This window comes from Musa acuminata, chromosome BXJ1-6 (genome assembly GCF_036884655.1).
Source record: "Musa acuminata AAA Group cultivar baxijiao chromosome BXJ1-6, Cavendish_Baxijiao_AAA, whole genome shotgun sequence".
NCBI lineage: Eukaryota > Viridiplantae > Streptophyta > Magnoliopsida > Zingiberales > Musaceae > Musa > Musa acuminata.
The window spans coordinates 29,394,945-29,407,313 of record NC_088332.1 but is presented as its reverse complement, the minus strand read 5'-3'; the positions used below and the strand labels follow the sequence as shown (position 1 = coordinate 29,407,313).

General features: G+C 40.5%; 1 protein-coding gene across 4 annotated transcripts; it reads left to right on the top strand.

Moving 5' to 3' along the window:
- The first annotated feature begins 4,782 nt into the window (after positions 1-4,782).
- LOC135676665 (uncharacterized) lies at positions 4,783-12,123 on the top strand. 4 transcript variants are annotated; one of them, XR_010514369.1, is made up of 4 exons: positions 4,783-5,240; positions 11,688-11,804; positions 11,903-11,959; positions 12,090-12,123. XR_010514369.1 is itself a non-coding variant. In XM_065188095.1 (3 exons), exons 1-2 carry the CDS (start codon positions 4,837-4,839, stop codon positions 11,791-11,793), a joined length of 510 nt encoding a protein of 169 aa, XP_065044167.1. In that variant the 5' UTR covers positions 4,783-4,836; the 3' UTR covers positions 11,794-11,804; positions 11,903-12,123. The 4 variants fall into 4 exon arrangements, 2 of the variants coding, with proteins under 2 accessions (XP_065044167.1, XP_065044166.1); XR_010514368.1 differs by having other exon boundaries at positions 11,895-11,959; XM_065188095.1 differs by having other exon boundaries at positions 11,903-12,123.
- Positions 12,124-12,369: the final 246 nt, after the last annotated feature.

Here is a 12,369-nt window from a genome sequence, read left to right as displayed (position 1 = left end):
GAAGAGTAATCAAGAAAGATGCCTTCATCGGATTTAGCATCAAATTTTCCTAAGGCATCCCTTTCATTCAAAATAAAGTATTTACAACCGAAAACTTTAAAATAGGAAACATTTGGTTTTTTGTTATTCCATAATTCATAGGGAGTTTTTGATAGGGACTGTCTTATTAGAACCCTATTCATGATGTAGCAAGCCGTATTCACGGCTTCGGCCCAAAAATACTTGGGTAGACTATATTCATTTAACATCGTTCTTGCCATTTCTTGTAGGTTTCTATTTTTTCTTTCAACTACTCCATTTTGTTGAGGATTTCTCGGAGTGGAGAAGTTGTGATTGTATCCATTAACTTCACAAAAATTTTGAAAGTCACGGTTTTGAAATTCTCCACCGTGATCACTTCGAATTGATAAAATCATGAAGCCTTTTTCATTTTGAGTGAGTTTACAAAATTTAGAGAAACACTTGAAACAATCACTTTTGTGAGCTAAGAAATAGGTCCAAGTGTATCTAGTATAATCATCCATAATTACAAATGCATATTTGCTTCCTCCTGGACTTGTCGTGTCAATTGGTCCAAATAAGTCCAAATGAATCAATTGTAATGGTCTAGTGGTGCTAATTTGAATTTTTGGTTTGAAACTAGTTTTTATTTGTTTACCTAGTTGACATGCATCGCATACTTTGTCCTTAATAAACTTCATATTTGGAATTCCTCGTACTAATTCTCTAGATGAGATCTTAGATATTAGTTTCAAGCTTGCATGGCCTAGTCTCCTATGCTAAAGCCAAGCATCATCATTTAAAGCGGAGAAGCACATTTCATTACTTAGTTCATCAAGGTTGATGGTGTAGACATTATTTTGTTTTAATGCAATCATAGTTATGTTATGGTTTGGTTTTTCAATAATACACACATTTGATTCAAATCTAACGATATAATCTTTATCGCATAATTGACTAACACTCAAGAGATTATGTTTCAATCCATCAACTAGTAAGATATCATCAATAGAAAATTTTAATTTGTTACCTATGGTTCCCTTGCCAATGATTTTGCCTTGGTTGTTGTCTCCGAAGGTGACGTACCCTTCTTCTTTGCTAGTGAGCACAGAGAAATGAGATGGATCTCCAGTCATATGTCTTGAGCATCCACTATCGAGATACCATCTCTTGCTCCTAGCTTGTGATGGTGTATGTTTCTACAAGAAGGGATTATTTTTAGGTACCCATTTTCTTTTGGGTGCCTTAAAAACTGATCTGACTTGTTCATCATATTGCATAGAATTGATCATAGTTCCTTTAGGAACCTAAATTAGTTTGTTCGGACTAATTTTCTTGAATGGACATTTATAAGTTTTATGTCCAAATTTGTAATAAAAGTTGTAATTGCTTTGGTCTCGAACATGTAAGATAGGGCCTTTAATGAAGGTGGTTGAATTTTGGTGAGGACTTCTCACAAATCCGATTCCACTTCTTTTAGGAACGTGACCCTTATTTGTAAGGATCATGTTCAAAGACTTGCTACCAACCTCGAATTTCTTCAAGGTGTCCTTAAGTAGCAAGTTCTCCTTTTGGAGAGTTTCTAGATCATGGCATTTTATACATGGAGCTAAACTATCATGATATTCAGTCTTTAATTTATCGAAATTACAAGTGAGACTATCATGCTCCTTTTTTAGCAATTTGTATTTTCTACTAATTGTCTTACATTCATCAAATAACTCATGGAAGGCATTTAATAATTCATGATATGGTAAATCTGCATCAATTAAATCTGTTACCTCTTCTCTGATGGCCATTAGGGCGTAATGAGCAACTTGCTCGGTGTTGGACTCCTCTTCTTCGGACGCGCTTGAATCATCCCACGTTGCCTTGAGCGCCTTCTTCTTTGATGTTCTCCTTTTGGCTTGGGGACAATCGTTGTTGTAGTGTCCCGATTTTTTGTACTCATAGCAAATAACTTGGTCCTTCTTGTGTTCAAATTTATTTTTTATATTATTTTTAAATTTATTCTTTCTTAAATTTTTTTTAATTTTTAAGTCAAAAGTGCAATGTCATTGTCACTGTCCTCATCACTTAATGTTCCTTTCAAGTGATCTTCGTGTGATGTGAGTGTCATATCCTTCCTCTTCTTTGGAAGGGGGTTCTCGAGCTCGTCATGAGCTTGACATATCATTTCGTAGGTCATTAGAGACCCAATAAGTTCTTCAAGAGGGAATGTTTTAAGATCTTTGGCCTCTTGAATGGCCATAACTTTTGGATCCCAACTTTTAGGGAGGGATCTTAAGATTTTAGTTACTAGTTCAAAGTTAGTAAAATTTTTACCAAGAGCTTTGAGTTCATTGATGACATCCGTGAAACGGGTGTACATGTCTCCGATGGACTCACTTGGTTTCATTCGGAAAAGTTCGTAAGAGTGTACAAGGATGTTGATTTTGGACTCTTTCACTCGGCTAGTGCCTTCATGAGTGACCTCAAGAGTTCTCTAAATATCAAAAGCCGAATCACAAATTGAAACACGATTAAATTTATTTTTGTCTAGTGCACAAAACAAGGCATTCATAGCCTTTGCATTTAAAGCAATAACCTTCTTCTCCGATTCATTTCATTCACTCATCGGAAGAGAAGATTTTTGAAATCCGTTTTCGATAATAGTCCAAAGCTCGAAATCCATGGAAATGAGGAAGATCCTCATACGAGTCTTCCAATAAGTATAATCCGACCCATTAAATATAGGTGGACGTGTGATAGAATGACCCTCATATATGCCGGAGTAAGCCATCTCTCTTCGGTATCAAACCAAATATGAGAGTGAGCCTTGCTCTGAAACCAATTGTTAGGATCGGAGCGGCACTAAGAGGGGGGGGGGTGAATTAGTGCAGTGGATTAAAACGTTGGTTTCGACAAATCTTTCATGCGATAAAAATCGAACTTGAAAAGCTTAACTTGAACGCGTGTTCGTAAAGGTGTGCAGCAAAGGTAATGAGGAAGCACGTAAGAAGGTTTGCAGTAATGTAAATAGTAGTAAGAAAATGTAAACCAGAGATCACGCCAATTTTAAAGTGGTTCGGTCAAATGACCTACATCCACTTGCGAGGCCCTCTTCGATGAGGCTCCCACCTTCCACTAGCAAATCTCTTGAAGGGGAAGGACAAATACCCCTCTTATAACCTTTTACAAGCGGTTCACACTCTTACAAATTTTCAGCAAGAAGGAAGGAGGTGAACACTCTAGCAAATTGAAAATAAGACTTGCTAAGACTTTTCTAAGACCTTTTTCTCAATCTATTGCTTCTCAAAAAGTTATAATCTCAGCTGAGAATTGAGGGGTATTTATAGGCCTCAAGAGGATTCAAATTTGGGCTCCAAAATTTGAATTCTCTTTGGTTCCCGATGCTGGCGGTGCCATCGCCTGTTAGTGTCTGACATTGACAGTGTACTGGCGGTGCCACCGCCTAGCTCTCGGGTGCTGGGCGGTGCTACCGCCAGACCCTTCGGTTCACTGGTTGGGCTTTAAGTTCAGCCCAAACCAATCTAATTTTGGGCCCAGTTGGCCCCTAACCAGGATATAGGATTATCTTTTAATCCTAATCCTAATTACATGTGAACTACATAACTAAAAACATCCCAAGCAAGTTTTCAACCGCGAATGTCGAGTCTTGTTCCGGCGAGCTTTCCAACGAACTTCCGATGGACTTCCGATATGCCCTCGGATTTCTTCCGACGGACTCCCAACAAGCTCCCGATCTTGTGACGACTTCAACAAGTAGCCGAGCCTTCTCGGTGATCTCCGCGAACCACCGACGATCTCTTCGGCGAACTTCCGAAAATTCTAACAAGTTCCTGATTTCTTCTCAGTTGGTTCCGGCAGCATCTCCGACGATTCTTCGGACTCTTAAACGTCCATCGAACTTGACTTCGGTATTATTGCTTTATGTTTTCCGGTTATCGTAGTTAATCATGCACACTTAACTCAATAATATGGATTAGATCAATTAACCCATCAATTGATTTTATCATCTAAATCCGAGATTCAACATATACACATGTATACACATGTTTACACGTGTATAAAATATGTATATACATATTGTATACAAATGTATACACATGTATTCACATGTATACATATATATATATATATATATATATATATGTATATATATATATGTATATATATATATATGTATATATATATATGTATATATATATATATGTATATATATATATATGTATATATATATATATGTATATATATATATATGTATATATATATATATATGTATATATATATATATATTTTATATTCATATATATATAAATATATACATAATATATACATATGTATATATATATATACATAAATATATACATATATACATATATATATACATATACATATATATATATACATATACATATATATATATATATATATATATATAGCACAAGTAGTGGATTTGAATTTTCTTTTACGGGTGCTATCAAATCGACCTCTGAAAAATAAAAAAATTGAAAACCTCATTTAATAAATTTTAAAGTATGATGATTATGATGTGTTTTAAAAAATAAAAATCATGTTAAATAACTGACTATTAGAATAAAAATATATCATATCTTGAAATATGAATTTTATTAAAATATTATAATTTATTATTACATATTTATACCTATGAAATCAATTTATTGTCCATTATTTATTTGTTATTTTTTGTCAACGTTGTAACCGTTGGATCAGTTTTTATCCGGTAACGTTTCTTGATAACAGATCGTGGATCCTCCCAAATTCCACGCTCTCTCCTCCTCGTCGCCGGCTAATGCTATCCGACCAATCTCAATGTCGCCCACTCTCGTCTCGCTATCCATCGTAAACCCTACAGCCTTTGCCGCCCGCAAATCCTCCCTCTTCCCCGGCGTCCGCCCTCTTCCCCCGCTCCTGCCCTCTCGCCTCCAAACCCCAGCGGCCTTGCGGGGGTTCAGGAGGCGGCGGCGCGGGTGGGGAGCGCTGGTTCCGCCCTCGGCGGCCGCGTCGGCGTTCTCGGCGGCGGCTGAGGATGAGGAGTGGCTCAAGAAGCTCCCTGACAAGAAGAAGCCTCTCTACTCCCACAGCCTCCCGTGCATCGAGGCGTGGTTCAGAAAGCTTGGGTTCCGACAGAGCCGGGATGATCGAGCGGTGTGGGTCGTCGAGAAACCCAACTGGCACGCCCAGCTCTCCCTCGATGTCACCGACCTTTACATAAGGTCAGTGCTTTCGTGAACCTTTCCACTTATGTTGCCGTCGTTGTTCTTGCGCGTTCGGTGTTCTTGGACACCTAAGGTCGCAAGAATTGATTGAATTGCTAAGAGATTTGTGGTTTTGTTGTACCGCAAAATGTTGGAATATTTTTCCCTGTAATTCCATAAAGATGCTTTCTTTAAATACATCTATGCGGCGAACAACATTATATTCAAGGCAGCCATAGCGATTTTGGCCACTCAATTCATTTCCATAACTGCCTCATCATCTGTCCACATGGTATTTGATAGAATGACCATAGTGATTTTTTTTTTTTTTGGGATGATAAAGTTGGTCATGATGCAAAGGTCATCCACCATGAAATTTAGATACCTACTAGATTTTTGTCTTTTAATATTAATACTGTTGGAGTGGGAAAGTGTCACATTAGTATGTTCATGTACGTTAATGGGAAGGTGCTATATGCACAAAATGATTAAGGTTTTGAAGAGGAAATAAAGAGGTTAATAGAATTGTAGATGGCCAATGTCTTATGCTAAAAAGAGTTTCATGGATGATCATATAATGTAACTTGAATTTGTTTGAAAACATTAGGAAAATTTGAAACCACACGTATGATTGAAGACCTGCCAAAGCTAAAAAGGATTTTAGAACTTGCATGAGGGGTCTTCATATTGCATGTATCTACATTTCTAGGTGTGATCTTCTGGCCTAATGTTACTCTCAAACATCTAAGTGTGACTTTAGTTTAAGGGAGTGGGATGACAATCTTTGCTCACTCTTGTGATATTTACTTTCTGCTCTGAAATCCTTGCATATCAAGCTGAAGGGTGATGGAGAACAATCTCCCTTAAGTAGTTTTATTTAGATCGATTTGTTAGCGGAGGCAAGAAACATTTGTGACTTACAAATGAAAATCATGCATTTTTCCTTTTTCACAAGAAAAGAAAAAGGAAGCAATTTCTATCTTGTTTACCTGAAAGTTACGGAAGTCAGCTATGATTGGTGACAGAAATCAATAAACTGGGTACTTGCATTAGATGGCATCCTGTGGTGTTATCTAATGAGTATTTCGATGGCTCCTAGCTGAAGGTGACATTTTACACAATTTTGATAAGTGACATTGCTGAGTCATATATTTTGTAATTTGATTCAGGTTCTGAAATAATCTACATTGTAAGTTGATGTATGTCTAGCCTTTTCTATTTTTTTTTCTGCATTTTTATAGATTTTTCGCATTTATATATGTTTGCCGAGTTGTCACGGACTTAGCTGGTTATACTTAAGTCATGCGGCACCCTTGCGTGTCCGTCCGCAAAGGTCAGCCTCCCCGAAACCTCCTATGGTTCCTTAGGACCTACAAAAGAGAAAACGGGTTAGAGAAAGTGCCTCACTCGGGATCCACAAGCAAATATTTTAGGAAAACTTCATAGACAATGCAAATTACAAACAAACTTTACAAGCTCTAAACAGTTGTACAACAAAGGGTCAAAATTATCCACTACAGACCGAATATCTCTCACACGTGTCTACATGACACAACCTTTATTTACAAGCCTAAGAAGGCCACCAAACCCAACTAAAATGGGGCTGTTAAGCCTTCGATTGTCCCTCTACATGTTGTGCAAAGCATGAACAAACCAAAAGATACGGACATACAAAAGCATTACATCAAACATCTTGTTTAGAATTTTGTCCATGACATTCTCTCCCACTTATTCCTCGTCATCGTCGAAGCCTTTGCCGACACTGCAACTCCTCACCTTCACTAAGTCTTCAATCTTCTGCTTCAACTGCAATGCGCCTTTTGGCTTCCAATTGCTCTCCGCTACTGTTGTTGAGTAGTCGAATTTTTGATCCACCATGCTGCTTCGACTCGCCAATGACTCTGACTCTAGTGTGGGGTTGGCTGAGTTGTGATGATCTCTGTTGGTTCCTACGGATCCATCAGATGAAGGAAAAGACCAACCTTACTATGCGTCAGTCTCTCAAATGCCTAATGCTGCTTGAACTGGGTGGATGCTTGTTGGAGCTTTAACGAGCATCGTCTCGCAAACTTCTGAAATTTTGGGTCCTTCCTTCACAAAATTTACCCATTGACTCTTCTTTCATTTAGTTGTCACTTCCAAGTAGATTCGCATCACTTCCGCTTTCGATTGGCATTCTGTTGGAAAATGAAGCGGATAATCTACTCTCAGTAGCATTGATCATCATTGGTGAGGATTTGACAACTATTGCCTTCTATTATCTTCAAAGGGTCTTTGAACTTGTGCAGAGCACTTCTGTTGGATAGATAAGAGAATTGGGGTACTAGGTTTCGTCCATTCTCTTAAGAGTTGAGAAGACAATGATTACTTGACTTCGCTCGCCTCCTCAAGGGTTGTACTCCATGCATCGAGTTGGTTACTGACCTTCGCCTACCCTTTGCTTACACTTCTGAATCACTCGAAGTGTTTACACTCCTTGCATTGAGTTAGCTACTGTGATTTACCTTCTCAATACCATCGAACTTCTGGAATGCAGGAAGTTTTCACCCCAACTTGGAGTTAGTCTCTAATAGTTTTGGTCGCCTTTGGGATTGTACCGTCTTCTCCATCAACCCTGCCGCCTACTCCACTAAGTAGCAAAGGTACAACACCGCGTACTGCTCGCTTCGTTCCTTGGTCGTGCACTCTTGCATGACCCAAAGTCCTTCACTTTCGGCTATCTTGATGAGAAGCTCGTTGATACTGGTCTTACGAAGTTCCTTGGCCTCTGCCCTTCAGCGTTGTCTCGGTACTTGGAGTTTGCCTCTGCATGCTTCGCCTCTTCGGCCCCTTTCACGACCAAGCGTTCTCCCTCCATGAGAGCAAGGGATTAATGACTTTCACGGAAGTCCCACCTCTGCGGTACCATGGCGCTGCCATGCTCATGGTCCTACTATCCGTTGCCTTGTATCTGCATCCCTTTTCTTCACGATCAATAGATATGTCTCTGTACCACTCCTCCGAGTCACCTCTATTCTAAATGATGCTTGATTTTGGGTAACTAAGTTCCTTTGGACTCCTCGTCGCTTCCTCACCCCTTTCGACCCCCTGCTTCAACACCTCTGTGTTCTCCAAGCAGCTCCCTTTGGTCGATAGAAAGACAGACTGCAACTCCCATGCATGGCCTCTGCCATCATGCTGTAGGGTTTGCACCGATTCTATTCTCTTTAGCTTACTCGACCTTGTCCTCTGACTTGCCGGGCTCCCTTAAGCGAATATGGGCTCGGAAGTAGTCCAACTCTCCAGCTGCTTCGATCATACCTCTATATGATCAAGTCCCTCCCATGCGACTCGCTAGTACTTGCATTCGAACTTTTCCCTCGGTGGTACACAGCCCTCATATGCTGATGACCAAAGCTTTCATCCGATGCAAAATTCGATGCACGCACGGAAGACCCGCCTCTGCGGTACCATGTCCTTTACTCAAATCCATAGCCCTTCTTGCCATTGTGTTGTTCACCAAAGTAGAGCTTCCAGTAGCTCCCGATCATACCTTCGTATGATATAGTCCCTCACGGGGCTAGATTCGTGTGTATCGCATTGCCACGAACTATTCCACCACGATCCGCTGCACCATGTCGCCTCCTGGTAACATCTCCATTGCATTCTGATCATTGTGGGATGCACTCGAATTGTGATCCATCTATGTGTGGCCTCGGCCGATACATCGTTGGGTCTCTTTCACCTTCGATTTTGTTCGCTCTTTTGGCAATCGACATTCATCCACCTACTCTCGGGTCACACTTAGACGAAACACAACTCTAGGGCAGTCCGTCGCCTAGTAGCTCCCGAAGTCCACCGACTTCGCTGAAAATGGTGCACCATTGTCTGGATCCTGGGCCTCTGCCCCTACCAGCACAATCTCCGCTACGCACTGCTTCCTTCATGGCAACTTGAATGACAACACTGTGGCATATTCTTCAAGAGTACCCGCCTCTGTGTCCTCTTGCTCCGTATCAAGGCCTTCTGAACCCAACTTCGCCTCCGCAAGTTGAGTCGCCTCAGTTCCTCCATCAAATGCTTCTTCGAGATAAGGTGCATGTGCCTAGAAGCTCCCTTCATCTTTGGCACTATGCAATATGAGTCCGCTCCATCAGCATGGACCCACGGAACGACATGATCCTGCTCTTGCCTCTGTAAGAGTTCATGTCTTTGATCTCTGCTCACGGAAAGCTTTGTGCCTCCGCTCCATGTTCCATCTTCTATGTCGACTCCCTTCATGCAGCTTGGGTACTTAGCCAAGTTACACCCAAGTTGCTCCGCTCCTCGTTTTTTGTATTGAGTTGATGGTGGCCCTCGCGCCCACCATTCCATTGGTCAGTCCTTCCTTGAGTTTGATCTCTATATCGACTCCAAGTGTGCCTTCATTTGTGTTGCATTGGGTCGCTCCCTTACTTGATCTCGCAATGCATCCACTAATGCATTCTCTCAAGCGAGGTCATGCGACGACTCATTGCCGCTCGCTTGGTCTATTGAGCTTTGTGAATTTATTTTTGAGGTACTCCTCAACATGTGCAGTCCATTGCACATGGTTCTCCCTTTGGAGAGCCGGGACTTATCCCTCATGGATATTTGTCCTGTTGGAACAACTTATCTCTTCGCTTCCTTCTCTTTGAAAGTTTCGAAGACCATCATCCCCTTGGACTACTCCGCCTTGTTGAACAAACTGTGCATTGTTCTGCCTCCTACAAACGCACTTGTTAGATTGCGACTCCACGTCAATATAGCCCTCGCTACACCCCTTAAGGCCTAGCAACATGCTGAACTCACTACACACTTCAGCCTCCTACGGATGTATCCTTCTCATGCTGAAGAGAAAGTTTTAATGCTCTATGGCATCGAGTTTCGGTCACCTTGGGATGGCCACGAACACTCCATCATTCGCATACAAGCCATTGCATGAGTACCGAATTCTTTGAGTTAGCAATTCCTCTCACCTCCGTGAGCTTTGCACAACTCTTTCGGTCGCTGAACAACTCATTCCATCTTGTATGGTCTCATCCTTTACCAAGCGCCTCGCTTGCCTTGAGCACCATCAAGTATAGTTGTCAACATCGAGCCGTAGCTCGAACTCAGCCATCCCAACTTTTGTGCACTATGCATTCTTCAAAGCTTGCTGGTTCTCGTGGTGCCTTTTGCGCGAAGGGTTGGCCATTCCTCTGAATGCCAATCTCAAATGCCCGCTCCTCCGAGCGACTCATTTTCCCTACATCTTCATGCCCGTTTTCTCCCAAACGGTCGCGTGTATGCTGACTACCCTCAACGCAGCCTTGCTAGGTCTCTCACATTTGCATGCCAAGTGTTTCTATGAGTGCTTGTCCCGTTCTGATACCATCTGTCACAGACTTAACTGGTTTTGCCTAAGTCGTGCGGCACCCTTGCGTGTCCGTCTGCAAAGGTCAGCCTCCTCGAAACACCCATGGTCCCTTAGGACCTACAAAAGAGAAAACGGGTTAGAGAAAGCGCCTCACTCGGGATCCACAAGCAAACATTTCATGAAACATTTCATAGACAATGCAAATTACAAACAGACTTTACAAGCTCTGAACGGTTGCACAACAAAGGGTCAAAATGGTCCACTACAGACCGAATATCTTTCACAAGTGTCCACATGACACAACATTTATTTACAAGCCTAAGAAGGCCACCAAACCCAACTAAAATGGGACTGTTAAGCCTTCGACCGTCCCTCTACATGCTATGCAAAACATGAACAAACTAAAAGACACGGACATACAAAAGCATTACATCAAACATCTTGTTTAGAATTTTGTCCGTGATAGAGTGTTGAATACATCATATCTGGAGTTCTTTTTATAGTTGGAATACTAGTCCAGTTCATGGGGAGTCAAATGATTGTTATTTGTGACAGTTAGGGATTGTTTTTTCGGAAGCTCCAAGTGTTGAGCCATTATTTGGTTGCACCTAAGATCTGCACAGAGTCCAAAGACTTAAAACAGCCAAAGAAATGAACATGCAAATAAACAGGGTGATGGAATCTTTTGGGTGCTGCTTTTTCTCAAGTATCTCATAATTGTAAGCAAATCAGAAGAATTCTGTTTTGGTCACGGCTGAATAAGAGATTTTGCATGCATGTATTTTTTTATAATAAAATTTTCTGACCATGAACTCTTATTTCCTTTTTCTTTCCTACTTTCTCTATCTTCTCACTTGATTTGAAAGTTTAATGAATAAGGAACTCATGGATGGTGCTTGGTCAGATATTGCCCTATTTTTCTGGAGAAAAATTCTTTAATTCATCTTTTTTTAAGGTCTTAACAGTGGGTCTAAGTCAAGCTAGCTAGCTTCTATTCTTCCAAGTTCTAAGTTCCTCTGAACAAGCAAAACTATGATGCAATTCTAGCCTGTCCTATTTCAATTCTCAAGCTACATTAATTTTTGTCCATGTTCAATATGATGCTCCAGGTACCTGAAGAGTGGGCCAGGAAACCTTGAGAAGGACATTGAGAGAAGATTTAGTTATGCGTTGAGCAGGGAGGATATTGAAAATGCCATACTTGGTGGACCTTGAAAATGATAAAGGTAAGTTTTTAAAAATTGTCTTTCTATTGTTTTTAATTTTTTGCCGTATGTATCTTTAAATTTACGTGTTAAATTTACTGTATTTTTCAGCTTGACAGGATTGTGGATATCTGAGAAGCTTCTTTATGAAGAATGCTCTGTTTTGGATTAAGCAAGTTAGCTATAGTTCTTCCAGATTTTTTTTTAATGCTTTCTATATTTCGCAGAATCAACAGTATGCACTTTATGTTTGTAAATATTGATTTGTCATAATTTACTTTCATAAACTACAAAGTGCATTTTCAGGTGGTCATTATCAAATCAATAGTCGATTTGATTATGGTTCTGATTCCAAGAATCCGAGGGTTCACAGCTGACTTGTGCGTTTTCTTGTTGATTTCTTGATGCACTCTTATCAACTGGGGCAACCAGTCGAGTAGCTTAAAAAAGATGTATGCATTACCCCTTAGAACCAGTCGTATAACTTCACAAGTTGTGCTGGTGATGGTCGTTTGTAACAGATGGAGCAACTGTAAAGATCATAAGAATATAACTTCAAGCTTGACAATGTAGCTGGTTAAGTTAT